We start from the raw sequence: 27891 nt of genomic DNA on the forward strand, positions 1-27891 counted from the left end.
GAGACATACTGTATAAGTCATATAGTAAAGTTTGTGGCTGTACGCATCACCTTGATAAAGAAGTGCACTGTACATATTCTAAGAAAACCATGTTGTGTCATATCAGATATCTCTGTTTCCAAACACTGTTCTCTCTTGATCCTACATTGTCCTCTCTTCATCCTATACAGGGTATCAACTGGTACCACTGGAAGGGCCATGAGTTCTCTGTCCCCTTTGTGGAGATGAAAATGAGGCCGTTCAACTACCGCAGCATCAGTGGCAAGCGAAGGAGGTCCACTCCTCCAGAATAAACCCCTACACCTTACCCCTCAACCCCAATCCAGCTTGCTGTTCCTACTTTTACATAAGGCTGAAAGACAAAAGGAGGAGCTATGCAATTTATACAAAATTTGAATGACAATGGTTCTGTTAGCTAGCCTGGATATGCAGACTGAATTCAGCTCTGTTTCATGTTTGTTTCACAATCCATTCAGTCTGGATTTTAAGGCTATCTATTTGCTAAAATAGGGAGGTAAACCATAAGATTTTTGTGTTTAGTTATTTGCCCTGTCCTGGAAGGTGAAGAGATGAACTCAGAGTAGCTGTCATGAACTTCTCTCTATCTATACAATATAAGTACATAAGAGCTAGGATTATTTTCCCCATTAAAAAAAGTAATTTTAACAAAATTCTATATGCCCGTAAACAAGTAAGATATCTCTATTTTTATAACTGATATTGTAACAAAGTTAATTTATTACATGATATAATTTGATGCCTTGTTATTGATATTTTTATTGAAATAACATCCCTCCATGAGTTTCATAGTCAAATGCCTGCATGGAGCAATTCATTGGACATTGACAAAACATTGGCACTCATAATGAGCCAATCAGCATTCACCAAGCTACACACCAGTCTGTAGCAGTGGATTCAACATCAGCTATTGATTTATTTATTTATTTATGTCCATTTGTCCAATTTGCTTTTGAATGTACAATAAAATCCCAAATCCACACCCTGGTTGGAATGGAAGAAACAGGATCACCAAACAATAGCTGCTCAACTTGAAATGTATAGGCCTAGACTCCAGTGCCCCATTTAGGAAGAAAATAACAGTGAGCAAGTTATTTACGCTGAGGTAATACATAGTATGACCATTGTCATTCAATACTTGTCTTTACACTGCCCTGCATAACTCAAATATATAACATTGTGACCAATATTCACATACGGTATTCTCCATGAGGAAATTCCAACTCCACAAACAAATACAAAGCTGTGTGAAGATCCTGTATAGGAGGTAGCGCTCTCAAATGTTTCCACACTATGTTACTTGCATTGATGGTGCTAATAGTTCTGACATGAAACCAAAGATTTGCTGAAGAGAAAATGCGCTGTCGACAGAGCTCTCTTTCTTTGTAACCTCATCATCACCTTAGCAGATGTTTCTGTGATCCTCGGTTTTAGGCCCAGCAACAATTCTCATGGTTACTTTTTGAACATTAGTTCTTTGTCAGTATTTTAGTGAATGATTTGAAATTGATAAGCTCATTTACTGTATGTTGGTGTTCGATAGTCGTCCTGTACATTATACAATCCTCCTGTCTCACCCGTATTTAATGTTTAACTATGTTATGCCACCAGTGCAAGTAACACTTGGCCTGCTGTAGAGAACCCCTCATGTCCTCCATGTACATCTGATGGATACACTGTAATCCTACTTATCCAATACTTTTCATCAAATCGTTTAATTGTGTTGTTCTCCTTAGTTGTTTTTATTGACTAATTGACTAGTATTTTCATTCAGATATGGCTTAAATACCCTCACCCAATCTCTACAAACTGTAACAACCACACAGTGGGTCATAATCATTTTGTACATTTTATGTCGTTCATTGTCCTTTAGACTTGATGACTTGAAACAATGGTGATTGTCCATCCTATAGACTACTGGTACTAATATATCCATATAAGAATTAGGAGGAGGAGACATATTTCAGTATTTACCCTTGTAGATGCAGAGTAATATAGAAGCATTAAGAAACGCTGATACTACTTCCCCTATTGTTCTAACCATAGTTGTTAACACAGACTTGTTTTGAAAAGGGGTGAGCCTACTGCATGCTAACAATCATGATCAACACCTTCATGGTAATAACAAACGTGTCATCAGAATCTGCATCGTTGGGAAGGGCTCGTAAAGCAAGCATTTCACGGTAAATTCCACACCCTTTGTATTCAGCGCATGTAACAAATAAAATGTGATTTGATTTTGATTTAATTTTGAATTTAAATGTAGAAATTCTCTTCTGAATTCTGCTTGTCAAGTGACTGTTTCAGATCTGTTAATGCAATGCATCTCCCAGAGCAAGACATTGTGTTTTCTTTTTCACTAGAATAGGATGTGTACTTATTTATTAACTACTTAGACTAACTTTGCCTCATGGCACTTTTTGCAAGGAATGAGAGTGATGAAGCTCTGTAGATAACAGATGGAATGTATGTAACATAAGAGATATCACTTTTGTCAAACGCTGGTGTGCCCGAATTGTAATCCAAATGCTTACTGACTCCTGCTCTCTTTTACAGAAATCTGAAATTAATGAATTGTCAATCAATCAATCAGAATGACACAGTCTTATTTTGCAAAGCCTCAAGCTTGGTCAAGTGAAGTGTTCTGATTATCCAGAAGATTATCCAGAAGTTGTTGCAGGCCTATTCCAAGCTGTAGGACAGGTATACTGTAGTTCTTATTTATGTTATGATTCCTTTCAGTAACTTAACCTTTTCCTTCACACCCCTGGTTTAGCAGGGCTGTGTGCAATGTGCACACACATTAAGCTTGTTGTCACTATTTAAACCCCCAGAATCTCTGCCAAGAATTCAAGTTGTCTGAGCTGGAAAAGTTATATTTCAAATGCAGTGACTAAATACCCTTACCTGTTTTGATATGGTTCAAGGGGAGCCTAAAGAGAGAATATCTACAAAGAACTAGAATTTTGATCGAACGGTGTTAGAGTAGTAAGATACTGTTATCTTGTGTTAGGCTTGCGATGTAAAAGCACATCTAACTATTGAAGGGAACCTCAAGTGCAAATGCATGTAATCAATGATGGCTGAGAGAATGCTGAGTGCTAAAGAATATAAACAGATTGAGGGATACTGAGGAGGAAAATAAAACCCACAAAAAATGTATTGTCTGTAAGAAAGGTAATAGAATCTCAATATGCTGAATATAACGTTGTTTAATCATGCCTTTACAAATCAGGACAACACTTTGCACATGCACAACATTGTCAAAAGTATGTGGACACCCCTTCAAATTAGTGGATTCAGCTACTTCAGCCACACCCATTGCTGACAGGTGTATACAATCGAGCACACCGCCATGCAATCTCCATAGACAAACATTGGCTGTACAATGTCCCGTACTGAAGATCTCAGTGACTTTCAACTTGGCACCAACAAGTCAGTTCGTCAAATTTCTGCCTTGCTACAGCTGCCCCGGTCAACTGTAAGTGCTGTTATTGTGAAGTGGAAACGTCTAGGAGCAATAACTGCTCAGCTGCAAAGTGGTAGGCCATACAAGCTTACAGAACAGGACCGCCGAGTGCTGAAGCGCAAAGCGTGTAAAAATTGTTCAACCTCAGTTGCAACACACTATCAAGTTCCAAACTGCCTCTGGAAGCGACGTCAGCACAGCTTCAGCACAGCTTCATGAAATGGGTTTCCATGGCCGAGCAGCCGCACACAAGCCCAATATCACCATGCGCAATGCCAAGTGTCGGCTGGAGTGGTGTACAGTTCGCCACCATTGGACTCTGGAGCAGTGGAAACGCGTTCTATGGAGTGATAAATTAGGCTTCACCATCTGGTAGTCCGACGGACAATTCTGGGTTTGGCAGGTGCCAGGAGAACGTTCCCTGTCCGACTGCATAGTGACAACTGTAAAGTTTGGTGGAGGAGAAATAATGATCTGGGGCTGTTTTTCATGGTTCAGGCTAGGCCCTTTAATTCCAGTAAAGGGAAATCTTAACGCCACAGGATGCAATGACATTCTAGACAATTCTGTGCTCCGAACTTTGTGGCAACAGTTTGGGGAAGGCCCTTTTCTGTTTCAGCATGATTTCAGGTCCATACAGAAATGGTTTGTCGAGATTGTTGTGGAAGAACTTGACTGCAACTGCACAGAGCCCTGACCTCAAACCTTCGGGATGAATTTGAACGCCGACTGCGAACAAGGCCTAATCGACCAACATCAGTGCCCGACTTCAGTAATGCTATTGTGGCTGAATGGAAGCAAGTCCCTGCAGCAATGTTCCGACATCTAACGGAAAGCCTTCACAGAAGAATGAAGGCTGTTATAGCAGCAAAGGGGGACCAACTTCATATTAATGCCCATGATTTTTCGAACGAGATGTTTGACAAGCAAGTGTCCATATACTTTTGGCCATGTAGTGTACGTGACAGGAGTATTTGTGAAGCTGGTACTAAATCCATAAACTGTGGAAACCGAACTGTGTAAATAAAGTATACCTCTACCAGGCATTGTCAGACCTCTACTAGACAGCAACTGTGAAGCAGAATAATAGACAGTACCATTCAAAAGTTTGGACACACCCACTCATTCCAGGGTTTTCTTTATTTATCCTATTATTTACATTATAGAATAATAGTGAAGACATCAAAACTCAAAAAAATACACATACGGAATCATGTAGTAACCCAAAAATTATTTGAGATACTTCAAAGTAGCCACCCTTAGCATGGATTACACCTTTGCACACTTTTGGCATTCTCTCAACTATCTTCACTTGGAATGCTTTTCCAACAGTCTTGAAGGAGTTCCCACGTCTAATGAGCACTTGTTTGCTGCTTTTCCTTCACTCTGTGGTCCAACTCATCCCAAACCATCTCAATTGGGTAGAGGTTGGGTGATTGTGGAGGCCAGGTCATCTGATGTAGCACTCCATCACTCTCCTTCTTGGTCAAGTAGCCCTTAAACAGCATGGAGGTGTGTTGGGTCATTGTCCTGTTGAAAAACAAATTATAGTCACACTAAGTGCAAACCAAATGGGATGGTGTATCACTGCAGAATGCTGTGGTAGCCATGCTGGGTATGTGTGCCTTGAATTCTAAATAAATCACTGACAGTGTCACAGCAAAGCACACCCACACCATCACACCTCATCCTCCATGCTTCATGCTTCATGGTGGGAAACACACATGCAGAGAGCATCCGTTCACCTACTCTGCGTCTCACAAAGACCAAAGGACATATTTCCACCGGTCTAATGTCCATTGCTGGTGTTTCTTGGCCCAATCAAGTCTCTTCTTCTTTTTGGTGTCCTTTACTAGTGGTTACTTTTCAGCAATTCGACCATGAAGGCCTGATTAACACAGTTTCCTCTGAACAGTTGATGTTGAGATGTGTCTGTTGCTTGAACTCTGTGAAGCACTTATTTGGGCTGCAATTTCTGAGGCTGGTTACTCTAATTAACTTAGGTAGGTAACTCTGGGTCTTCCTTTCCTGTGGTGGTCCTCATGAGAGCCAGTTTTATCATAGCGCTTGATGGTTTTTGCGACTGCACTTGAAGAAACTTTCAAAGTTCTTGTCATTTTCCGGATTGATTGAACTTCATGTCTTAAAGTAATGATGGACTGTCGTCTCTTTGCTTATTTAAGCTGTTCCTGCAATAATATTGACTTCGTCTTTTACCAAATAGAAACATCTTCTGTATACCACCCCTACCTTGTCACAACACAACTGATTGACTCAAACGCATTAAGAAGGAAAGAAAATCCACAAATTAACTTTTAACAAGGCACACCTTTTAATTGAAATGCTTTCCAGGTGACTACTTCATGATACTGGTTGAGATAATGCCAAGCGTGTGCAAAGCTGTCATCAAGGCAAAGAATGCCTACTTTGAAGAATATAAATATAATATATATTTTGATTTGTTGAACACTTTTTTTGGTTATTTAATGATTCCATATGTGTTATTTCATAGTTTCGCTGTCTTCACTATTATCTTACAATGTAGAAAATAGTAAAAAATAAAGAAAAACCCTTGAATGAGTAGGTGTGTCCAAACTTTTGACTGGAACTGTATAGATGTTTTTATTTTATTTAACTAGGCAAGTCAGTTAAGAACAAATTCTTATTTCCGGGTTAGGCCAAACCCTAACCCGGAGGACGCTGAGCCAATTGTGCGCTGCCCTATGGGACTCTCAATCACAGCTGGTTGTGATACAGCCCAGGATCAAACCAGGGTTTGTAGTGACACCTCTAGCACTGAAATGCAGTGTCTTAGTCCGCTGCTCCACTCGGGAAGAATGTGGTTAATTCTTACATTTTGGGGGAAAAAATTTATTTCCCCTTAGGGCCAACTCGATCTGTCCTACTATTGCTCCCATGCCATCACTTTCATCATAAAGGAGAAGGAATAGTTCTGATCTTAGAAATATAATCACTAGAATGGGTCTAACACACACCGTTGTGATTCCATTTCTATGGTTCTGATAATAGGACTGCACATAATCAACCTCACAGAAAAGACTAACGCTTTAGTCACAGTTTATCACAGATCCTATGTAAATTAAATGACGGACAATTGCATGGCTGTATAAAACATCATGCAGATTATGGGTGAATTATCTCATCACTTTAGGATGATTATATCACCGACAGAAGAAGGAGCTAGATGTCTCACAAGATGCATTAATCTGAAGCATTGTTTTACAATTTCCACTCACCATCAAATATAATGATGAGAGGAAGTCCAGTGGCGAGATGTGGGAGAAAATTGATCTAGAAGAAACCTGGCCGACATTCTGCTAATTAACATTGCTCTCAGTACAGTTTTCTGTTCCCAAAACTAGAATCTGTTACGAACAGAGTGCAAATAATGTGTTGTTAGTAGGAGTACAAGGGCGAATTGAGTTATTGCACACACGTACTTCACAGAGAAGGCGTTCCCTAACAGAAATATGCAAATACATGCTAAAAAGCACCAGTAGGATCTCACTAGCTCGTGCTTGGCTCTGCCCACGTCCTTGCTTGTTCTACCACAGTGCTTAATTTGCTCCCATTGGAAACAACGGCATTTAGATACCTTGGTTTGTTTACCAGTATCTTTGATTACATTGCCCTAGAATCATTAGTGCTTAGTGCTCAGAAATATAGATTTGATATGCTGTAGGAATAACATTGCTGTTACTCTGTTAGTAGGCATTCTAAATTAATGTTGTTGCCCTCTCTACCCAGTAGCTGATGTAGGAGGATCAGGACAATAGTCAGATTGGACCTACATCCCAAATGGTACCCTATTCCCTGACCAGGGTCAAAATTAGTGCACTATATACAGAATAGTGTGCCATGTGGGATGCAGTTAGGGTTTTGAATGCGATAGCCTGAGGCCAAGTAAGCATCTCGACCTTAAAGGATTTATGAGCGGTGACTTGTATGAGAAGCTGTGGTCTGCTCTTCTATTTGAACAGATGAGATACTGTGAAGCGTCTCTGTTTTATCTGGAACACATACAGCATATCTTTGTATTTATATCTGAGAGAGGTTTCAAGATTTTTCCTGTGTAAGGATGGGAGTGAAATTAAGACTGCATTTTTCTAACAATGTTGAGGGCAGACTTTACTCTATTATTCATTTGCATAACAGATGGTAGCAGCTCATCTAGTGCTTCAGAATGTTCCATATTTCCCCGTTACTTAACCAATCACAGCTTCCCAATTTACTGGAACAACAACTCGCACTGGCTCACAACTCAAACCCACAATCTGTTCCTCTGTTGTGTCATTTAATCAGGCTTATAGTAAGTGTGTGGAATATTTTCCTGTCATTTATTTATATTGTGGTATGTATGACTACTAGACACAGCTATGTTATTAATTTTTCAATTGATGCAACACTGTTGTATAGCTGAAAAGAGCCCCAAGGAATGTTAACAGGTGTACTTTACCTGTTTGGCTTAAGATCCCATGAAGAATGTTGAGGAAGGTTGAGACCGTGGAAAAGCTACTTTGATTAGTATCTGGATTGTGTTGTATAATCTTGGATATTACTGATCAGATTAGTTCTAGTTTGACTTAAAAACATGTACTGTATAGTAAATTTTTTAATACATTTTCTACATATTAATAAAATATTCCAATAGTCAATGTTGCTGTTTACAAGTGCAGTTATTTTAGATGTTATTTTCTGTTTCAAGTCCATTTACATGTTTTATAAATGAACACAACAATCTAACAATAATTTCACTTACACTAATAGTTGTTTTTTTGCTTGAATATATATCATTCAATATCTTTCAAATCTCTTGGCCTATTTTTTTTTACAGAGAATGTATTCTCAGTAACTCACATGTACAGTATGTTGTGAGTTCATGAAAGTGTGTGAGTCTGTGATGGCTGCAGCAAAGGGGCTGCCATCAAACCCAACACTAACTGACCCACAGAGGAAGAGCCTGACGGAAACTTGAGGCTATGTCCCAAATAGCAACGCGACCGATCCCGGGAGAGTTATCTTTTCTTTGTGAAGGGCAGGGCACCCTGGAATGGGTTTGCTCCGAGAGGGGCCCAAGCCCTGGAAAGCGTTGTGGTTCCGGCGGCGTCCGGTGAGCTCTCGCTGGCCCTTGAAAATCCGTGGGAGAGGGTGTAAATCTCGCGCCACCCTATTCCCTATATAGTGCACTTATTTTGATCAAGTAGTGCATTACATAGGGACACAACCTCAGAGTCTGACAGACACTCACACAACCTGGATATCATGCTTAAGCTTTAAAAATTAAATAAAATCAAACTTTATTTGTTACATTCGCCAAATAAAACAAGTGTATACCTTACCGTGAAATGCTTACTTACAAGCCCTTAACCAACAGTACATTTCAAGAAGATATTGACCAAATAACTAAAGTAAAACATAAAAAAATATTAAAAAGTAACACAATAACATGACAATAACGAGGCCATATACAGGGGGTACCGGTACCAAGTCAGTGTGCGGGGGTACAGGTTAGAGGTAATTTGTACATGTAGGTAGGGGTGAAGTGACAATGCATAGATAATAAAAAGCGAGTAGCTACAGTGTACAAAACAAATAGAGGGGGGATCAATGTAATAGTCCGGTGGCCATTTGATTAATTGTTCAGTAGTCTTATGGCTTGGTGGTAGAAGCAGTTACGGAGCATTTTGGTCATAGACTTGGCGCTCCAGTACCGCTTGCCGTGCGGTAGCAGAGAAAATAGTCTACGACTTGGGTGACTGGAGATTCTGACAATTTTAATGGGCTTTCCTCGGACACTGCCTAGTATATAGGTCCTGGATGGCAGGAAGCTTGGCCCCAGTGATGTACTGGGCCATACACATTACCCTCTGTAGCGCATTATGGTCAGATGCCTAGCAGTTGCCATACCAGGCAGTGATGCAACCGGTCAGGATGCTCTCGATGGTGCAACTGTAGAACTTCTTGAGGATCTGGGGACCCATGACAAATCTTTTTAGTCTCCTGAGGGGGAAAAGGTGTTGTCCTGACCTCTAAACGACTGTCTTGGTGTGTTTGGACCATGATAGTTTGTTGGTGATGTGGACACTCTTGACCCGCTCCACTACAGCCCCATTGATGTTAATGGTGGCCTGTTCGGCCAGCCTTTTCCTGTAGTCCACGATCAGCTCCTTTGTCTTGCTCACATTGAGCGAGAGGTTCAATTCAATTCAATTTTATTTTATATAGCCCTTCGTACATCAGCTAATATCTCGAAGTGCTGTACAGACACCCAGCCTAAAACCCCAAACAGCTAGTAATGCAGGTGTAGAAGCACGGTGGCTAGGAAAAACTCCCTAGAAAGGTCAAAACCTAGGAAGAAACCTAGAGAGGAACCAGGCTATGAGGGGTGGCCAGTCCTCTTCTGGCTGTGCCGGGTGGAGATTATAACAGAACTATGCCAAGATGTTCAAAAATGTTCATAAGTGACAAGCATGGTCAAATAATAATCATGAATAATTTTCAGTTGGCTTTTCATAGCCGATCATCAAGAGTTGAAAAACAACAGGTCTGGGACAGGTGGCGGTTCCATAACCGCAGGCAGAACAGCTGAAACTGGAATAGCAGCAAGGCCAGGCGGACTGGGGACAGCAAGGAGTCACCACGGGCGGCAGTCCCGACGCATGGTCCTAGGGCCCAGGTCCTCCGAGAGAAAGAAAGAGAGAAGGAGAAAATTAGAGAGAGCCAAGATTTTCAAAATGTTCATAAATGACAAGCATGGTCAAATAATAATCAGGAATAAATCTCAGTTGGCTTTTCATAGCCGATCATTAAGAGTTGAAAACAGCAGGTCTGGGACAGGTAGGGGTTCCATAACCGCATGCAGAACAGTTGAAACTGGAATAGCAGCAAGGCCAGGCGGACTGGGGACAGCAAGGAGTCACCACGGCCGGTAGTCCCGACGTATGGTCCTAGGGCTCAGGTCCTCCGAGAGAAAGAAAGAGAGAAGGAGAAAATTAGAGAGCGCCAAGATTTTCAAAATGTTCATAAATGACAAGCATGGTCAAATAATAATCAGGAATAAATCTCAGTTGGCTTTTCATAGCCGATCATTAAGAGTTGAAAACAGCAGGTCTGGGACAGGTAGGGGTTCCATAACCGCAGGCAGAACAGTTGAAACTGGAATAGCAGCAAGGCCAGGCGGACTGGGGACAGCAAGGAGTCACCACGGCCGGTAGTCCCGACGTATGGTCCTAGGGCTCAGGTCCTCCGAGAGAAAGAAAGAGAGAAGGAGAAAATTAGAGAGCGCCAAGATTTTCAAAATGTTCATAAATGACAAGCATGGTCAAATAATAATCAGGAATAAATCTCAGTTGGCTTTTCATAGCCGATCATTAAGAGTTGAAAACAGCAGGTCTGGGACAGGTAGGGGTTCCATAACCGCAGGCAGAACAGTTGAAACTGGAATAGCAGCAAGGCCAGGCGGACTGGGGACAGCAAGGAGTCACCACGGCCGGTAGTCCCGACGTATGGTCCTAGGGCTCAGGTCCTCCGAGAGAAAGAAAGAGAGAAGGAGAAAATTAGAGAGCGCCAAGATTTTCAAAATGTTCATAAATGACAAGCATGGTCAAATAATAATCAGGAATAAATCTCAGTTGGCTTTTCATAGCCGATCATTAAGAGTTGAAAACAGCAGGTCTGGGACAGGTAGGGGTTCCATAACCGCAGGCAGAACAGTTGAAACTGGAATAGCAGCAAGGCCAGGCGGACTGGGGACAGCAAGGAGTCACCACGGCCGGTAGTCCCGACGTATGGTCCTAGGGCTCAGGTCCTCCGAGAGAAAGAAAGAGAGAAGGAGAAAATTAGAGAGCGCCAAGATTTTCAAAATGTTCATAAATGACAAGCATGGTCAAATAATAATCAGGAATAAATCTCAGTTGGCTTTTCATAGCCGATCATTAAGAGTTGAAAACAGCAGGTCTGGGACAGGTAGGGGTTCCATAACCGCAGGCAGAACAGTTGAAACTGGAATAGCAGCAAGGCCAGGCGGACTGGGGACAGCAAGGAGTCACCACGGCCGGTAGTCCCGACGTATGGTCCTAGGGCTCAGGTCCTCCGAGAGAAAGAAAGAGAGAAGGAGAAAATTAGAGAGCGCCAAGATTTTCAAAATGTTCATAAATGACAAGCATGGTCAAATAATAATCAGGAATAAATCTCAGTTGGTTTTTCATAGCCGATCATTAAGAGTTGAAAACAGCAGGTCTGGGACAGGTAGGGGTTCCGTAACCGCAGGCAGAACAGTTGAAACTGGAATAGCAGCAAGGCCAGGCGGACTGGGGACAGCAAGGTGTCATCATGCCCGGTAGTCCTGACATATGGTCCTAGGGCTCAGGTTCTCAGAGAGAAAGAGAGAACGAAAGAATTAGAGAGAGCATACTTAAATTCACACAGGACACTGGATAAGACAGGAGAAGTACTCCAGGTAACCAACTGACCCTAGCCCCCCGACACATAAACTACTGCAGCATAAATACTGGAGGCTGAGACAGGAGCGGTCAGGAGACACTGTGGCCCCATCCGAAGAAACCCCCGGACAGGGCCAAACAGGAAGGATATAACCCCACCCACTTTGCCAAAGCACAGCCCCCGCACCACTAGAGGGAAATCCTCAACCACCAACATTACAATCCGGAGACAAGGCCGAGTATAACCCACAAAGGTCTCCACCACAGCACAAACCAAGGGGGGGCGCCAACCCAGACAGGAAGATCACGTCAGTAACTCAACCCACTCAAGTGACGCACCCCTCCTAGGGACGGCATGAAAGAGCACCAGCAAGCCAGTGACTCAGCCCCTGTAACAGGGTTAGAGGCAGAGAATCCCAGTGGAGAGAGGGGAACCGGCCTGGCAGAGACAGCAAGGGCGGTTCGTTGCTCCAGAGCCTTTCCGTTCACCTTCACACTCCTGGGCCAGACTACACTCAACCATATGACCTACTGAAGAGATAAGTCTTCAGTAAAGACTTAAAGGTTGAGACCGAGTCTGCGTCTCTCACATGGGTAGGCAGACTGTTCCATAAAAATGGAGATCTATAGGAGAAAGCCCTGCCTCCCGCTGTTTGCTTAGAAATTCTAGGGACAATTAGGAGGCCTGCGTCTTGTGACCGTAGCGTACGTATTGGTATGTACGGCAGGACCAACTCGGAAAGATAGGTAGGAGCAAGCCCATGTAACGCTTAATAGGTTAACAGTAAAACCTTGAAATCAGCCCTTGCCTTAACAGGAAGCCAGTGTAGGGAAGCTAGCACTGGAGTAATATGATCAAATTTCTTGGTTCTAGTCAGGATTCTAGCAGCCGTATTTAGCACTAACTGAAGTTTATTTAGTGCTTTATCCGGGTAGCCGGAAAGTAGAGCATTGCAGTAGTCTAACCTAGAAGTAACAAATGCATGGATTAATTTTTCTGCATCATTTTTGGACAGAAAATTTCTGATTTTTGCAATGTTACGTAGATGGAAAAAAGCTGTCCTTGAAACAGTCTTGATGTGTTCGTCAAAAGAGAGATCAGGGTTAAGAGTAACGCCGAGGTCCTTCACAGTTTTATTTGAGACGACTTTACAACCATCAAGATTAATTGTCAGATTTAACAGAAGATCTCTTTGTTTCTTGGGACCTAGAACAAGCATCTCTGTTTTGTCCGAGTTTAAAAGTAGAAAGTTGTCAGCCATCCACTTCCTTATGTCTGAAACACAGGCTTCTAGCGAGGGCAATTTTGGGGCTTCACCATGTTTCATTGAAATGTACAGCTGTGTGTCATCCGCATAGCAGTGAAAGTTAACATTATGTTTTCGAATAACATCCCCAAGAGGTAAAATATATAGTGAAAACAATAGTGGTCCTAAAACGGAACCTTGAGGAACACCGAAATGTACAGTTGATTTGTCAGAGGACAGACCATTCACAGAGACAAACTGATATCTTTCCGACAGGTAAGATCTAAACCAGGCCAGAACTTGTCCGTGTAGACCAATTTGGGTTTCCAGTCTCTCCAAAAGAATATGGTGATCGATGGTGTCAAAGGCAGCACTAAGGTCTAGTAGCACGAGGACAGATGCAGAGCCTCGGTCTGACGCCATTAAAAGGTAATTTACCACCTTCACAAGTGCAGTCTCAGTGCTATGATGGGGTCTAAAACCAGACTGAAGCATTTCGTATACATTGTTTGTCTTCAGAAAGGCAGTGAGTTGCTGCGCAACAGCTTTTTCTAAAATTTTTGAGAGGAATGGAAGATTCGATATAGGCCGATAGTTTTTTATATTTTCCGGGTCAAGGTTTGGCTTTTTCAAGAGAGGCTTTATCACTGCCACTTTTAGTGAGTCTGGTACACATCCGGTGGATAGAGAGCTGTTTATTATGTTCAACATAGGAGGGCCAAGCACAGGAAGCAGCTCCTTCAGCAGTTTAGTAGGAATAGGATCCAGTATGCAGCTTGAAGGTTTAGAGGCCATGATTATTTTCATCATTGTGTCAAGAGATATAGTACTAAAACACTTAAGTGTCTCTCCCGATCCCAGGCCCTCGCAGAGCTGTGCGGATCCAGGACAGCTAAGCCCTGGAGGAATACGCAGATTCAAAGAGGAGTCCGTAATTTGCTTTCTAATGGTCATGATCTTTTCCTCAAAGAAGTTCATGAATTTATTACTGCTGAAGTGAAAGCCATCCTCTCTTGGGGAATGCTGCTTTTTAGTTAGTTTCGCAACAGTATCAAAAAGAAATTTTGGATTGTTCTTATTTTCCTCGATTAAGTTGGAAAAGTAGGATGATCGAGCAGCAGTGAGGGCTCTTCGGTACTGCACGGTACTGTCTTTCCAAGCTAGTCGGAAGACTTCCAGTTTGGTGTGGCGCCATTTCCGTTCCAATTTCCTGGAAGCTTGCTTCAAAGCTCGGGTATTTTCTGTATACCAGGGAGCTAGTTTCTTATGACAAATGTTTTTCGTTTTTAGGGGTGCAACTGCATCTAGGGTATTGCGCAAGGTTAAATTGAGTTCCTCAGTTAGGTGGTTAACTGATTTTTGTCCTCTGATGTCCTTGGGTAGGCAGAAGGAGTCTGGAAGGGCATCAAGGAATTTTTGTGTTGTCTGAGAATTTATAGCACGACTTTTGATGCTCCTTGGTTGGGGTCTGAGCAGATTATTTGTTGCGATTGCAAACGTAATAAAATGGTGGTCCGATAGTCCAGGATTATGTGGAAAAACATTAAGATCTACAACATTTATTCCATGGGACAAAACTAGGTCCAGAGTATGACTGTGGCAGTGAGTAGGTCCAGAGACATGTTGGACAAAACCCACTGAGTCGATGATGGCTCCGAAAGACTTTTGGAGTGGGTCTGTGGACTTCTCCATGTGAATATTAAAATCACCAAAAATTAGAATATGATCTGCTATGACTACAAGGTCTGATAGGAATTCAGGAAACTCAGAGAGGAACGCTGTATATGGCCCAGGAGGCCTGTAAACAGTAGCTATAAAAAGTGATTGAGTAGGCTGCATAGATTTCATGACTAGAAGCTCAAAAGACGAAAACGCCATTTTTTTTTTTGTAAATTGAAATTTGCTATCGTAAATGTTAGCAACACCTCCGCCTTTGCGGGATGCACGGGGGATATGGTCACTAGTGTAACCAGGAGGTGAGGCCTCATTTAACACAGTAAATTCATCAGGCTTAAGCCATGTTTCAGTCAGGCCAATCACATCAAGATTATGATCAGTGATTAGTTCATTGACTATGACTGCCTTTGAAGTGAGGGATCTAACATTAAGTAACCCTATCTTGAGATGTGAGGTATCACGATCTCTTTCAATAATGGCAGGAATGGAGGAGGTCTTTATCCTAATAAGATTGCTAAGGCGAACACCGCCATGTTTAGTTTTGCCCAACCTAGGTCGAGGCACAGACACAGTCTCAATGGGTATGGCTGAGCTGACTACACTGACTGTGCTATTGGCAGACTCCACTAAGCTGGCAGGTTGGCTAACAGCCTGCTGCCTGGCCTGCACCCTATTTCATTGTCGGGCTAGAGGAGTTTTGAGCCCTATCTATGTTGGTAGATAAGATGAGAGCACCCCTCCAGCTAGGATGGAGTCCGTCACTCCTCAGCAGGTCAGGCTTGGTCCTGTTTGTGGGTGAGTCCCAGAAAGAGGGCCAATTATCTACAAATTCTATCTTTTGGGAGGGGCAGAAAACAGTTTTCAACCAGCGATTGAGTGCTGAGACTCTGCTGTAGAGCTCGTCACTCCCCCTAACTGGGAGGGGGCCAGAGACAATTACTCGATGCCGACACATCTTTCTAGCTGATTTACACGCTGAAGCTATGTTGCACTTGGTGACCTCTGACTGTTTCATCCTAACATCGTTGGTGCCGACGTGGATAACAATATCTCTATACTCTCTACACTCGCCAGATTTAGCTTTAGCCAGCACCATCTTTAGATTAGCCTTAACGTCGGTAGCCCTGCCCCCTGGTAAACAGTGTATGATCGCTGGGTGATTCGCTTTAAGTCTAATACTGCGGGTAATGGAGTCGCCAATGACTAGGGTTTTCAATTTGTCAGAGCTAATGGTGGGAGCCTTCGGCGTCTCAGACCCCGTAACGGGAGGAGTAGAGACAAGAGAAAACTCAGACTCAGACTCCGACTCGCTACATAATGGGGAGAACCGGTTGAAAGTTTCTGTCGGCTGAATGAGCGACACCGGTTGAGCATTCCAACAGCATTTCCCTCCAGAAGCCATGAGAAAGTTGTCCGGCTGCGGGGACTGTGCGGGGGGATTTATACTAACGTTACTATCTGTACTTACTGGTGGCACAGACGCTGTTTCTTCCTTTCCTACACTGAAATTACCCTTGCCTAACGATTGCGTCTGAAGCTGGGCTTGTAGCACAGCTATTCTCGCCGTAAGGCGATCGTTCTCCTGTATATTATGAGTACAGCGACTGCAATTAAAAGACATCATGTTAATGTTAGTACTTAGCTTCGGCTGTTGAAGGTGTTGACGAACCATGTCCAGATAAAGCGTCCGGAGTGAAAAAGTTGAATGAGGGAAGAAAGTTGCGATGGAAAAACTAAAAATATAAACGGTAATTAAAAACAAAACAAAAAAAACGTAAAGTTGTCAGCTAGCAAAGTAAAGTAAAGTTGGCAGCAAAACGCACAGCAACACGTCTGCAGACTCAACAGGTAGTCAACAGGTAGTGACGCAGGTGGTGTCACTGCGGTGACAAAATCGCACTGCCAGTGTGGAATCTGTTCCACACTGGCAGTGTGGTGCCAGGTTTATGTCCTGGCACCACACTGCCAGTTCTCTGACCTCCCATAGGCTGTGTCGTCATTGTCGGTGATCAGGACTACCACTGTTGTGTCGTCAGCAAACTTAATGATGGTGTTAGAGTTGTGTTTCGCCACGCAGTCGTGGGTGAAAAGGGAGTACAGGAGCGGACAAAGTACACACCTCTGAGGGGCCCCAGTGTTGAGGATTAGCGTGGCAAACGTGTTGTTGCCTACCCTTACCACCTGGGGGCGGCCCGTCAGGAAGTCCAGGATCCAGTTTCAGAAGGAGGTGTTTAGTCCCAGGGTCCTTAGCTTAGTTTTGAGCTTCGTCGGCACTATGGTGTTGAACGTTGAGCTGTAGTTAATGAACAGCATTCTCACATACGTAGGTGTTCCTTTTGTCCAGGTGGGAAATCATTAAGGCAGGTTACCTTCGCTTGCTTGAGCACAGGGACTATGGTGGTCTGCTTGAAACATGTAGGTATTACACACTCAGTCAGGGAGAGGTAGAAAATGTCAGTGAAGACTACCGAGAGCATTATCACACAGTCATCCAGAACAGCTGGTGCTCTCATGCATGCTTCAGTGTTGCTTGCCTCGAAGCGAGCATAAAAGGCATTTAGCTCATCTGGTTTGTTCGCGTCACTGGCAGCTCACGTCTGGGTTTCCCTTTGTAGTCCGTAATAGTTTTTGTAATAGTTTCCTGGCCAGCCGGCTGAGGCATAGGAGCCTGACGTCAAGGCTGAGGCATGAACGCCTGTCGATCCCGCTGCGTGTGAAAGCCCGATGATCCGTCGGAGACGGAACAGTCTAACGAGCCGGCTGGGCGAACAAGACCTGACGATCCGGCTGAGGCCCGACGTGGGATGGGCGGAAGGAAACCTCTCGAGCCAGCTAGGGCGTGGAAGCCCGACGAGCTGGCTAGGCACCCCCAGTTCCATCGGCGGCGACCCAGGACTGACGTCACCACCAACCGGAACACCAGTACTCCCCGATGCTTCGTGTCATGGCTTCGCGATTCTGTAAGGGCCAACGCCGGACAGGAGAAGCAGGTAGTCAGACATTTATTCGGGAACAGACAAGGAAACAAGACAGGAACAGTGTTGGAACACGGGTAACACAGACATGAGACAATTAATCCCAAAGCAGGGAACAGAGCTTGGGAACAGACAGATATAGGGAAGGTAATGACACAAGTAATTGAGTCCACGTGAGTCCAATGATCGCTGATGCGCGTGACAGGGGGATGGCAGGTGTGCGTACTAATGGTGGCTTGAGTGCGTAATGCTGGGGATCCTGGCGCCCTTGAGTGCCAGCGGGAGGAAGAGCGTGAGCTGGCGTGACAATAATAGCATGTCTTAATTAGTCATTAATTAAATAAAAATGTCTAGCGAGCAGAAATGATGCACTAAATAATGAACAACACAATTACTGCCGGAAGTAGTTATGTTAAAAACAGAACAGCATACTGTGGGAAAGACCAAAGATTAGGCCCAAGTCATGGCTATCTATACTCTGTCCTTATCCAAATATAACATGCACAGCGCTGCTTTTGAAAACATAATTCTGTCTGCCTTAATTGAAAAAACATGTCACTGACTCCAGGTTGTCACGAGGTATTGCAATATACTGTGGTAAAACAATAATGAACCTATAACAAACAGTAACATAGGATAAATGTCAACACCTGATGTTTGGTGTCTGTAGCCAGCTTGAGCTTAACACCAGAATAGGACTCTTGGTATTCTTCACTGTGCTCGTCATAACGTGTGTGTACTCCTGCTTAACTGCACAATTGTCTCACACATACTGTATAAGGACGAAAACCATTAATGGGTCCTGAGGTCCCTCTGCCCCTCTTCCAACACACCAGTCATTTCACAGATCACTGGGAGGAATGTGATGAAAGGCGACACTGTAAAACCAGCCCCAAACCTCGGCCTGGTTGGGCGGCTTGCGTTGGTTTCACAACTCACTGAGCCCTGGAAGCAAATTGGGTCTGACAAGTGCTGCTCTCCGTTGGATTGTGTAATAGTGCCGGTAACACATTGGCTTAATTGAGAATTGAGGGACCGGGAACGGATTGATGGGCAGCATTGATACTTCTGACATAGCTAACATTTAGTAAGCCAGTGGGGCTACTCAACATGAATGTTTCCAGGCCATGAAGAAGACTAGTGACAACTCCATTGGAGGCAGGAAAATAAGAGGTATGAGTTTTTGGCTACATGTTGTGCTGTCTCTCTCTTGCTTTTTCTCTTCTTGTAGGGCGCGATTTAGTCAGTGATCTAGTGTTGTGTATGTTTGTGTGCAAGGTGACGATGTCATTATCTGAACTGATCACATAGAGTTTTGCCAGCAAATCACTGATAACTCATCAATAGTGAATAGCCATGATTACAAAGGCAAACTATGTCAGCATTGTGCAGTTATTGAAATGGGCTTGTATGTTTTAATTAAAGAATCATAAGATATCCGTCTTCATGTTTTGTTAAACAGTCCATGACGAGGACTATGACAAATGAGGACTATGCAATACTTGCATGTGGCGACATGCTTACAAAGCATAATTTCTGGAGTGTAAATATTCTGGTCAGAGTTGACTCCTATCACATGCTGAGATAATACAGGAAAGAGAGCGTCTGTGTATAAGTCAACATGGCCAGAAGGTATAGAATTACTCTACAATGTGCAATCTTTTGTTGTAATTGATGCTCAAAGGCATCATCTCTGTACAAATCCCATCCTCCTTCCATCCATGGGTCTATTCAAACCATTCTCTTTTGTCCGCTTTATTAATATGCCACAGCATAGACAATCACAAAAGTGCCTCTTAAGGCTGTGGACTGGGCGAGCATTGTTAATGCTTTGCTTCTTCGTCTCCAAAATAAGTCATGTTTTGTCCTGGAGACCTTATTGCTGCCCCTCTGGAAGGAGTCCAAGTAAGCACGTCCTGGTCCATGTGAATGTGAAGTCTCAGGCCCACTTTATTGTTCTGCCTCAAGGTTCTGGGCTCTGTTCTATATCTGTCCAGCTCAGAGCTGTTACAGGCCGTTCAGGGTGAAAAAGTATAGGAATGCGCCCCAAATAGCACTATAAGTAGTAGTGCACTATAAAGGGAATAGGGTTCCATTTGGGAAGTAGACTAGAAGTAATAGAATTGAAATCTCAGGACATGCCAGTGAAAACATTCAAGACACAGCAGCATTTCATTTTGACTGCTCTCTAGTTCTATTTTGTGGGTTAAACCATACAGTTAGATAATGTCATGTTATACGACGGAACGCACAATGTTTGACCTCTGTTACTGTCTCTTTAATGTAATTTTACATTGATGATTGAATCATAATCTAAGTCATGCTGTGTAGCATGTGCCTCTTCTAGACTCTAGCTTGGAGCTAGAGCTATTATTATGTTTGTATTATTTTGAGTGAGCTCATTGCTCTTGAAGAATTTTAGGCCAGGAATGAACATGAGGTCAATCCACTGCCTGGTGGGAAACTCTCTACAATGTGTCTGTTCTTTTAGAGGAGGGGTAAAATATGCCTATTTATTTAACCAGGCAAGTCAGTTAAGAACAAATTCTTATTTACAATGATGGCCTACCGCGGCCAAACCCAGACGACGCTGGGCCAATCGCCCTATGGGACTCCCAATCCCGACTGGATATGATACAGCCTGGATTCAAAACAGGGACTGTAGTGATGCCTTTTACACTAAGATGCAGTGCCTTAAAACTTCTTGTCAATAGGGGGGCGCTGTTTTCACTTTGGAAAAAATCGTGCCCAAATTAAACTGCCACGTACTCTATTCTAGATCATACAATATGCATATTATTATTACTATTGGATAGAAAACACTCTCAAGTTTCTAAAACTGTTTGAATTATATCTGTGAGTAAAACAGAACTCATTTTGCAGCAAACTTCCATACAGGAAGTGAAAAATCTGAAAACGATGCTCTGTTCCAGGGCCTGCCTATTCAATTGCCTTATATTTATCGATATGCATGCACTTCATACGCCTTCCACTAGATGTCAACAGGCAGTGGAAGGTGGAATGGGGTGTCTAGCTTGATCTGAGGCCGAACAAGAGCTTTTGGAGTGACAGGTCTGGAAATTTCTTTGTCTTCTCTGGCGCGCGAAGTACGTCGACATTGTCTTCTGATAAGCGTTCGGTATACACGGCGGATATCTCCGGCTCTGATTTTATTTGATACATGTGATAATAACATCATAAAGTAGGTTTTTTCAACCAAGTTTTATCAGTTTATTCAACGTTTATTGGGACTTTTGGAATTTTCCGTTCTTTGCGTCAAGAGAAGATGGGCATGTTCGCGCCACATGGCTAGCTAAGGTTGCTAATTCGACAGAAGAAATGGACATTCTAAAACCAAACAACGATTTATTCTGGACCAAGGACTCCTTGTACAAGATTCTGATGGAAGCTCAGCAAAAGTAAGAACAATTTATGATGTTATTTCGTATTTCTGTGGAAAATGTTTAGTCCTATTCTCTGCCGTTTTGGGAGCGCTGTCTCGCAATAACGCAAGCTGTTTGTTATGGTAAAGTTATTTTTTAAAATCTAACACGGCGGTTGCATTAATAAGAACCAGTGTATCTTTCATTTGCTATACAACAAGTATTTTTATGTAAAGTTTATGATGAGTTCTTTGGTCAGATTAGGTGAGTGTCCAAAATAGCTCCGGACATTCTGATGAATCGATGCTACATATTCACAATGTATAACCACGGTTTGCAGCTCTAAATATGCACATTTTTGAACAAAACATAAGTGTATTGTATAACCTGATGTTATAAGACTGTCATCTGATGAAGTTGATCAAGGTTAGTGATTAATTTTATATCTTTTGCTGGTTTTTGCGATAGCTACCTTTTGCGGTGAATAAATGCATTTGTGTGTTTGGCTATTGTGGTAAGCTAATATAATTCTATATTGTGTTTTCGCTGTAAAACACTTCAGAAATCGGAATAATTGGCTGGATTCACAAGATGTTTATCTTTCATTTGCTGTACACCATGTATTTGTCATAAATGTTTTATGATGAGTATTTATGTATTTTACGTTGCTCTCTGTAATTATTCTGGCTGCTTCGGTGCTATTTGTGATGGTAGCTAAAACTATGATTTACAGTGAGGGAAAAAAGTATTTGATCCCCTGCTGATTTTGTACGTTTGCCCACTGACAAAGAAATTATCAGTCTGTAATTTTAATGGTAGGTTTATTTGAACAGTGAGAGACAGAATATCAACAAAAAAATCCAGAAAAACGCATGTCAAAAATTGTATAAATTGATTTGCATTTTAATGAGGGAAATAAGTATTTGACCTCTCTGCAAAACATGACTTAGTACTTGGTGGCAAAACCCTTGTTGGCAATCACAGAGGTCAGATGTTTCTTGTAGTTGGCCACCAGGTTTGCACACATCTCAGGAGAGATTTTGTCCCACTCCTCTTTGCAGATCTTCTTCAAGTCATTAAGGTTTCGAGACTGACGTTTGGCAACTCGAACCTTCAGCTCCCTCCACAGATTTTCTATGGGATTAAGGTCTGGAGACTGGCTAGGCCACTCCAGGACCTTAATGTGCTTTTTCTTGAGCCACTCCTTTGTTGCCTTGGCCGTGTGTTTTGGGTCATTGTCATGCTGGAATACCCATCCACGACCCATTTTCAATACCCTGGCTGAGGGAAGGAGGTTTTCACCCAAGATTTGACGGTACATGGCCCCGTCCATCGTCCCTTTGATGCGGTGAAGTTGTCCTGTCCCCTTAGCAGAAAAACACCCCCAAAGCATAATGTTTCCACCGCCATGTTTGACGGTGGGGATGGTTTCTTGGGGTCATAGGCAGCATTCCTCCTCCTCCAAACACGGCAAGTTGAGTTGATGCCAAAGAACTCCATTTTGGTCTCATCTAACCACAACACGTTCACCCAGTTGTCCTCTGAATCATTCAGATGTTCATTGGCAAACTTCAGACGGGCATGTATATGTGCTTTCTTGAGCAGGGGGACCTTGCGGGCGCTGCAGGATTTCAGTCCTTCACGGCGTAGTGTGTTACCAATTGTTTTCTTGGTGACTATGGTCCCAGCTGCCTTGAGATCATTGACAAGATCCTCCTGTGTAGTTCTGGGCTGATTCCTCACCATTCTCATGATCATTGCAACTCCACGAGGTGAGATCTTGCATGGAGCCCTAGGCCAAGGGAGTTTGACAGTTCTTTTGTGTTTCTTCCATTTGCGAATAATCGCACCAACTGTTGTCACCTTCTCACCAAGCTGCTTGGCAATGGTCTTGTAGCCCATTCCAGCCTTGTGTAGAATGATATCCCTGTCCTGACTATGCTAGTCAGCTTTTTTGATGAGGAGGATCCCGGATCCGGGATGGATATTAAGTAAAGGTTATTAAACCGCTGTGCCACTCGGGAGCCCTATAATCATAAGATTCCACAACTGCCTGAAATATAAAGTTAGGAAACATCCAGTTACATATGTTGTGGCAGGTATCCTTATGGGAACTGCATAGATCATTACCAGCAATTCAGTTATTGATTATTTGAGTTGCATATAATGAAGGTAAAGTACCTACTTTAATATATTGATTAATGACAGTTACCTGAAAAATAGATGTCACTGGCATTCATAATAAAACAAACTAATACGAGATTAACCAAGTTTTTCAAATGAAAAAGTATCTCCAGAATTATTGGCATCCTTGATGAAGATGATAAAAAAAGACTGTATAAAATATATACAGTGCCTTCGGAAAGTATTCAGACCCCTTGACTTTTTCCATATTTTGTTACTTTACAGCGTTATTCTAAAATGGATTACATGTTTTTTAAATCCTCAGCAATCTACACACAATACCAATCTACACACAATACCCCATAATGGCAAAGCAAAAACAGGTTTTTAGAAATGTTTGCTAATTTATGAAAAAAAACTGAAACAGAAACAGAAATGAAACAGAAATTTACATAAATATTCAGACCCTTTGATATGAAACTCGAAATTTAGCTGAGGTGCTTCCTGTATCCAGGAATCATTCTTGAGATGTTTCTTGATTGGAGTCCACCTGTGGTAAATTCAATTGATGTAACATGATTTGGAAAGGCACACACCTGTCTATATTAGGTCCCACAGTCGACAGTGCATGTCAGAGCAAAAATCAAACCATGAGCTGTTCTGGAAGACTGTGTGATCACGCTCTCCGTAGCCGATAAGAGTAAGACCTTTAAACAAGTCAACATTCACAAGGCCGCAGGGCCAGATGGATTACCAGGATGTGGACTCCGAGCATGCCCTGACCAACTGGCAAGTGTCTTCACTGACATTTTCAACCTGTGCCTGACCGAGTCTGTAATACCAACATGTTTCAAGCAGACCACCATAGTCCCTGTGCCCAAGAACACCAAGGTAACCTGCTTAAATGACTACTAACCCGTAGCACTCTAATCTGTAGCCATGAAGTAATTTGAAAGGCTGGTCATGGCTCACATCAACACCATCATCCCGGAAACCCTAGACCCACTCGCATACCGCCCCAATAGATCCACAGACGATGCAATTTTAATCGCACTCCAAACTGCCCTTTCGCACATGGACAAAAGGAACACCTATGTGAGAAAGCTGTTCATTGACTAAAGCTCAGTGTTCAACACCATAGTCTCCACAAAGCTCATCACTAAGCTAAGGACCCTGGGACTAAACACCTCCCTCTGCAACTGGATCCTGGACTTTCTAACAGGCCGCACCCAGGTGGTAACGGTAGGCAACAACACATCTGCCACTCTGATCCTCAACCCTGGGGCCCCTCAGGGGTGTGTGCTTTGTCCCCTCCTGTACTTCCTTTTCACCCACGACTGCGTGGCCAAACACAACTCAAACACCATCACTAGGTTTGCTGACGACACAACAGTGGTAGGACTGATCACCTACAACAATGAGACAGCCTATAGGGAGGAGGTTAGAGACCTGGCAATGTGGTGCCAGGACAAAAACCTCTCCCTCAATTTGAGCAAGACAAAGGAGCTGATCGTGGACTACAGGAAAAGGCGGGCTGACAGGCCACCATTAACATCAACGGGGCTGTAGTGGAGTGGGTCGAGAGTTTCAAGTTCCTTGGTGTCCACATCACCAACAAACTATCATGGTTCAAACACACCAAGACAGTTGTGAAGAGGGCACGATAACATATTTCCCCCCTCAGGAGACTGAAAAAGATTTGTCATGGGTCCCCAGACCCTCAAAAAGTTCTACAGCTGCACCATCGAGAGCATCCTTACTGGTTGCATCACTTTCTGGTATGGCAACTGCTAGGCATCTGACCGTAAGAGGCTAGTGCGTACGGCCCAGTACATCACTGGGGCCAAGCTTCCTGTCACCCAGGACCTGTGTCAGAGGAAGGCCCAAAAAATTGTCAAAGACTCCACTCCATACATAGACTGTTCTCTCTGCTACCGCACGGCAAGCGGTACCGGAGCGCCAAGTCTATGATCAAAAGGCTCCTTAACAGCTTCTACCCCCAAGCCATAAGACTGCTGAACATATAATCAAATGGTCTCCCGACTATTTACATTGACATGTTTCAGTATGATAATACACAACCCCATATCACAAGGCTCTGTACACAATTCCTGGAAGCTGAAAATGTCCCAGTTGTTCCATGGCCTGCATACTCACCAGACATGTCACCCATTGAGCATGCAAATGGTGGTCACACTTGATACAGGCTGGTTTTCTGATCCATGCCTCTACTTTTTTTAAGGTGACTGATTTCCTTATATGAACTGTAATTCAGGAAAATCTGTAAAATAGTTGCATGTTGCGTTTATATTTTAGTTTTTGTTTGAACTTGCAGGTTATTGCGAATACAATAACATAACAACCCACTAGGCTGTTATGTTGTTGTTTCCACATAATTTCAACAAAAATAAATAAATGTGATGATGTTGAATCAACATGGAAAACGGATTGAATTTGCAAAAAGTCATCAACGGAGGGAATTTAGTCTATTTTTCACCCAACTTTTATCCTAAAACCAATAACATAGTGATTTTTTTGGTTGATTTCACGTTAAATTCACATTAGTTGACAGCGTTGGGCCAGTAACCGAAAGGTTGCTAGATCGAGTCCCCTAGCTGACAAGGTAAAAATCTGTCGTTCTGCTCCTGAACAAGGCAGTTAACCCACTGTTCCTAGGCCGTCATTGTAAATAAGAATTTGTTCTTAATTGACTTGCCTAGTTAAATAAAGCTAAAAAAAATAAAAATATATACTTTTTTAAAAACTCAACCAAATGTCATTCAAAACTAGACGTTGAAATGATGTCTGTGCCAAGTGGGTAAAGTTACCCCCCCCAAAAAAATATGCACTTCTTTAAGAGTTTCTGCGGAATTTCTTCCTTTCTGTGTACATACCACATGGTGATACTGGGTAACTTACTGAGAAATGCAACAGAACAATACAGACAGAGAAACAGAAAGTAAGTTGCCAGACCACACAAGTGCATGTCTCCATCTTGCTGATTTCCTCCTGAAAACAGACGCTTCTATTCATACTATAGATGTTGTCTGACTTACTGGACTGTATGTACCAGACAGTATACCCTAGTAGTCAACTACTGAGAATAACAAATCCAAGCATTGGTAGGGTCTCTTAATCCATGTCCGGACAGGTTGACAAGGTGCCTTCTTTATTCTGCCTTTTAAAATACTTGAATAACGGGAAGGAAGAGATGAGTCATGTGGGAATAACCAACCGGTTTAAACAGTGTGTCCAGTATATCATGTGGTCAAATGTACCTTGAGTCAGTGGTGTAATTTCAGCTAATCCACGTCATTTTTATAAAGTTATTTACTGCATTTCTACACAATTTAAAACCATTCGTAGAACACCTTGGCTGCTGTAGCTTCATTCACCTCAGCTGACAAGGGACATACATTTTGACGACAACAATTCATACAGCACGTCATACAGCAATTTGTTTCTATGCACTGGGATTAAAAACTGTAGTTTCATTTCATATCAAGTCAAACAGGAGTTACGTAGTCATCTACAGCCATCTTCCACCTCTGCATTCTTTAGAGCTGTTCACTGCAGCGAGGCAAACAGCCTCCCCGTCCACTCTGAGCTGCCCGCATGGTCTTAAAACCAGCCCGCTAAATGTTAAGTTTTAATATTGCATGCAAAAGTATAGTGAAATGCCTTTCTTGCAAACCTAATTTCCTTTTAATCGGGATTGGAATGATTTTTGTAGCCTATTTTAAATTGTTGGTGTTGAGCTAGGGTATGTTGTCTGCTGTACTCTGCCATACCCAATTGACGCCCCTGCCTCAAGTTCGACCTTTAGCCTGGAATTGATTGGCTACTTATTGACGTACTTTCGAAATCAATAGTCTCTTTAACATGAATCTGATATCACAGTCAAATTACTTTCATCCAGTCACATTTACACAAGCTGTATGTTGGACCAGTCAGTCAGAAAGTGGATTGGAAAGTTCCTAAACAGGTCTTTGTTTACATCAGAGCTAATAACTACTTTTTTTACAATGCCATCACTGAAAATACAGGAGAGGTACTTCCATATATAGAGTAATCTCCATCAAATCTACATTGTGTGTTCTTCAGATCCCTCCTCCTGTTTTCATTGCACTGGGCCAAAACATTTTACAGGAGTGACTCATGGCCTGCTTTGCTTTTGGGACTGGTTAGCAACGGAACGGCCTAGCCTATTTTTGGCCTCCGCATCCTTCTGATTTACTTTTCATTAGCACACGAGCTCATAAAATGTGCAGAGTAACGTTTCAAAGGCACCCTAATGCTGCTGTGCAGGGCAATATTTAGCCTACCCCCAAAGATTCCCAAGAAGAGCCACTTCTTTATGAGAATGTTTTCTGCTGAGCAGTGTTCTTGGTTTCTGTCACAGATTATGAAAATTGAGAATAGAGTTTCCAAACAGGAAATTAGGAGAGATAATGGGTTGATTTAGCAGCACAAATAGGGGAATCCTAGCTTTGAGCAATGACTGCGGTAGTGCTAGTCTTTACATCCTGATTACAG

General features: G+C 42.7%; 1 protein-coding gene and 1 long non-coding RNA gene across 3 annotated transcripts in view; one reads left to right on the forward strand and one right to left on the reverse strand.

Moving 5' to 3' along the window:
* The window catches only part of tnr (tenascin R (restrictin, janusin)), a 177691-nt gene extending 169528 nt beyond the window's left edge, over positions 1–8163 (forward strand). For both annotated transcript variants that reach the window (XM_071376932.1, XM_071376933.1), the window contains exon 23: positions 171–8163. In XM_071376932.1, the coding sequence (XP_071233033.1) occupies positions 171–293 (123 nt within the window). In that variant the 3' untranslated portion in view covers positions 294–8163. The remainder of the gene's footprint in view (positions 1–170) is intronic.
* Positions 8103–27682, reverse strand: LOC139560291 (uncharacterized). Its single transcript, XR_011671905.1, has 2 exons — positions 26412–27682; positions 8103–17831 (listed from the first exon to the last, which is right to left on the reverse strand). It is a non-coding gene; the product is annotated as an uncharacterized lncRNA (long non-coding RNA).
* Between the last annotated feature and the right edge of the window lie 209 nt (positions 27683–27891).

Source organism: Salvelinus alpinus, chromosome 30 (assembly GCF_045679555.1).
Source record: "Salvelinus alpinus chromosome 30, SLU_Salpinus.1, whole genome shotgun sequence".
Lineage (NCBI taxonomy): Eukaryota > Metazoa > Chordata > Actinopteri > Salmoniformes > Salmonidae > Salvelinus > Salvelinus alpinus.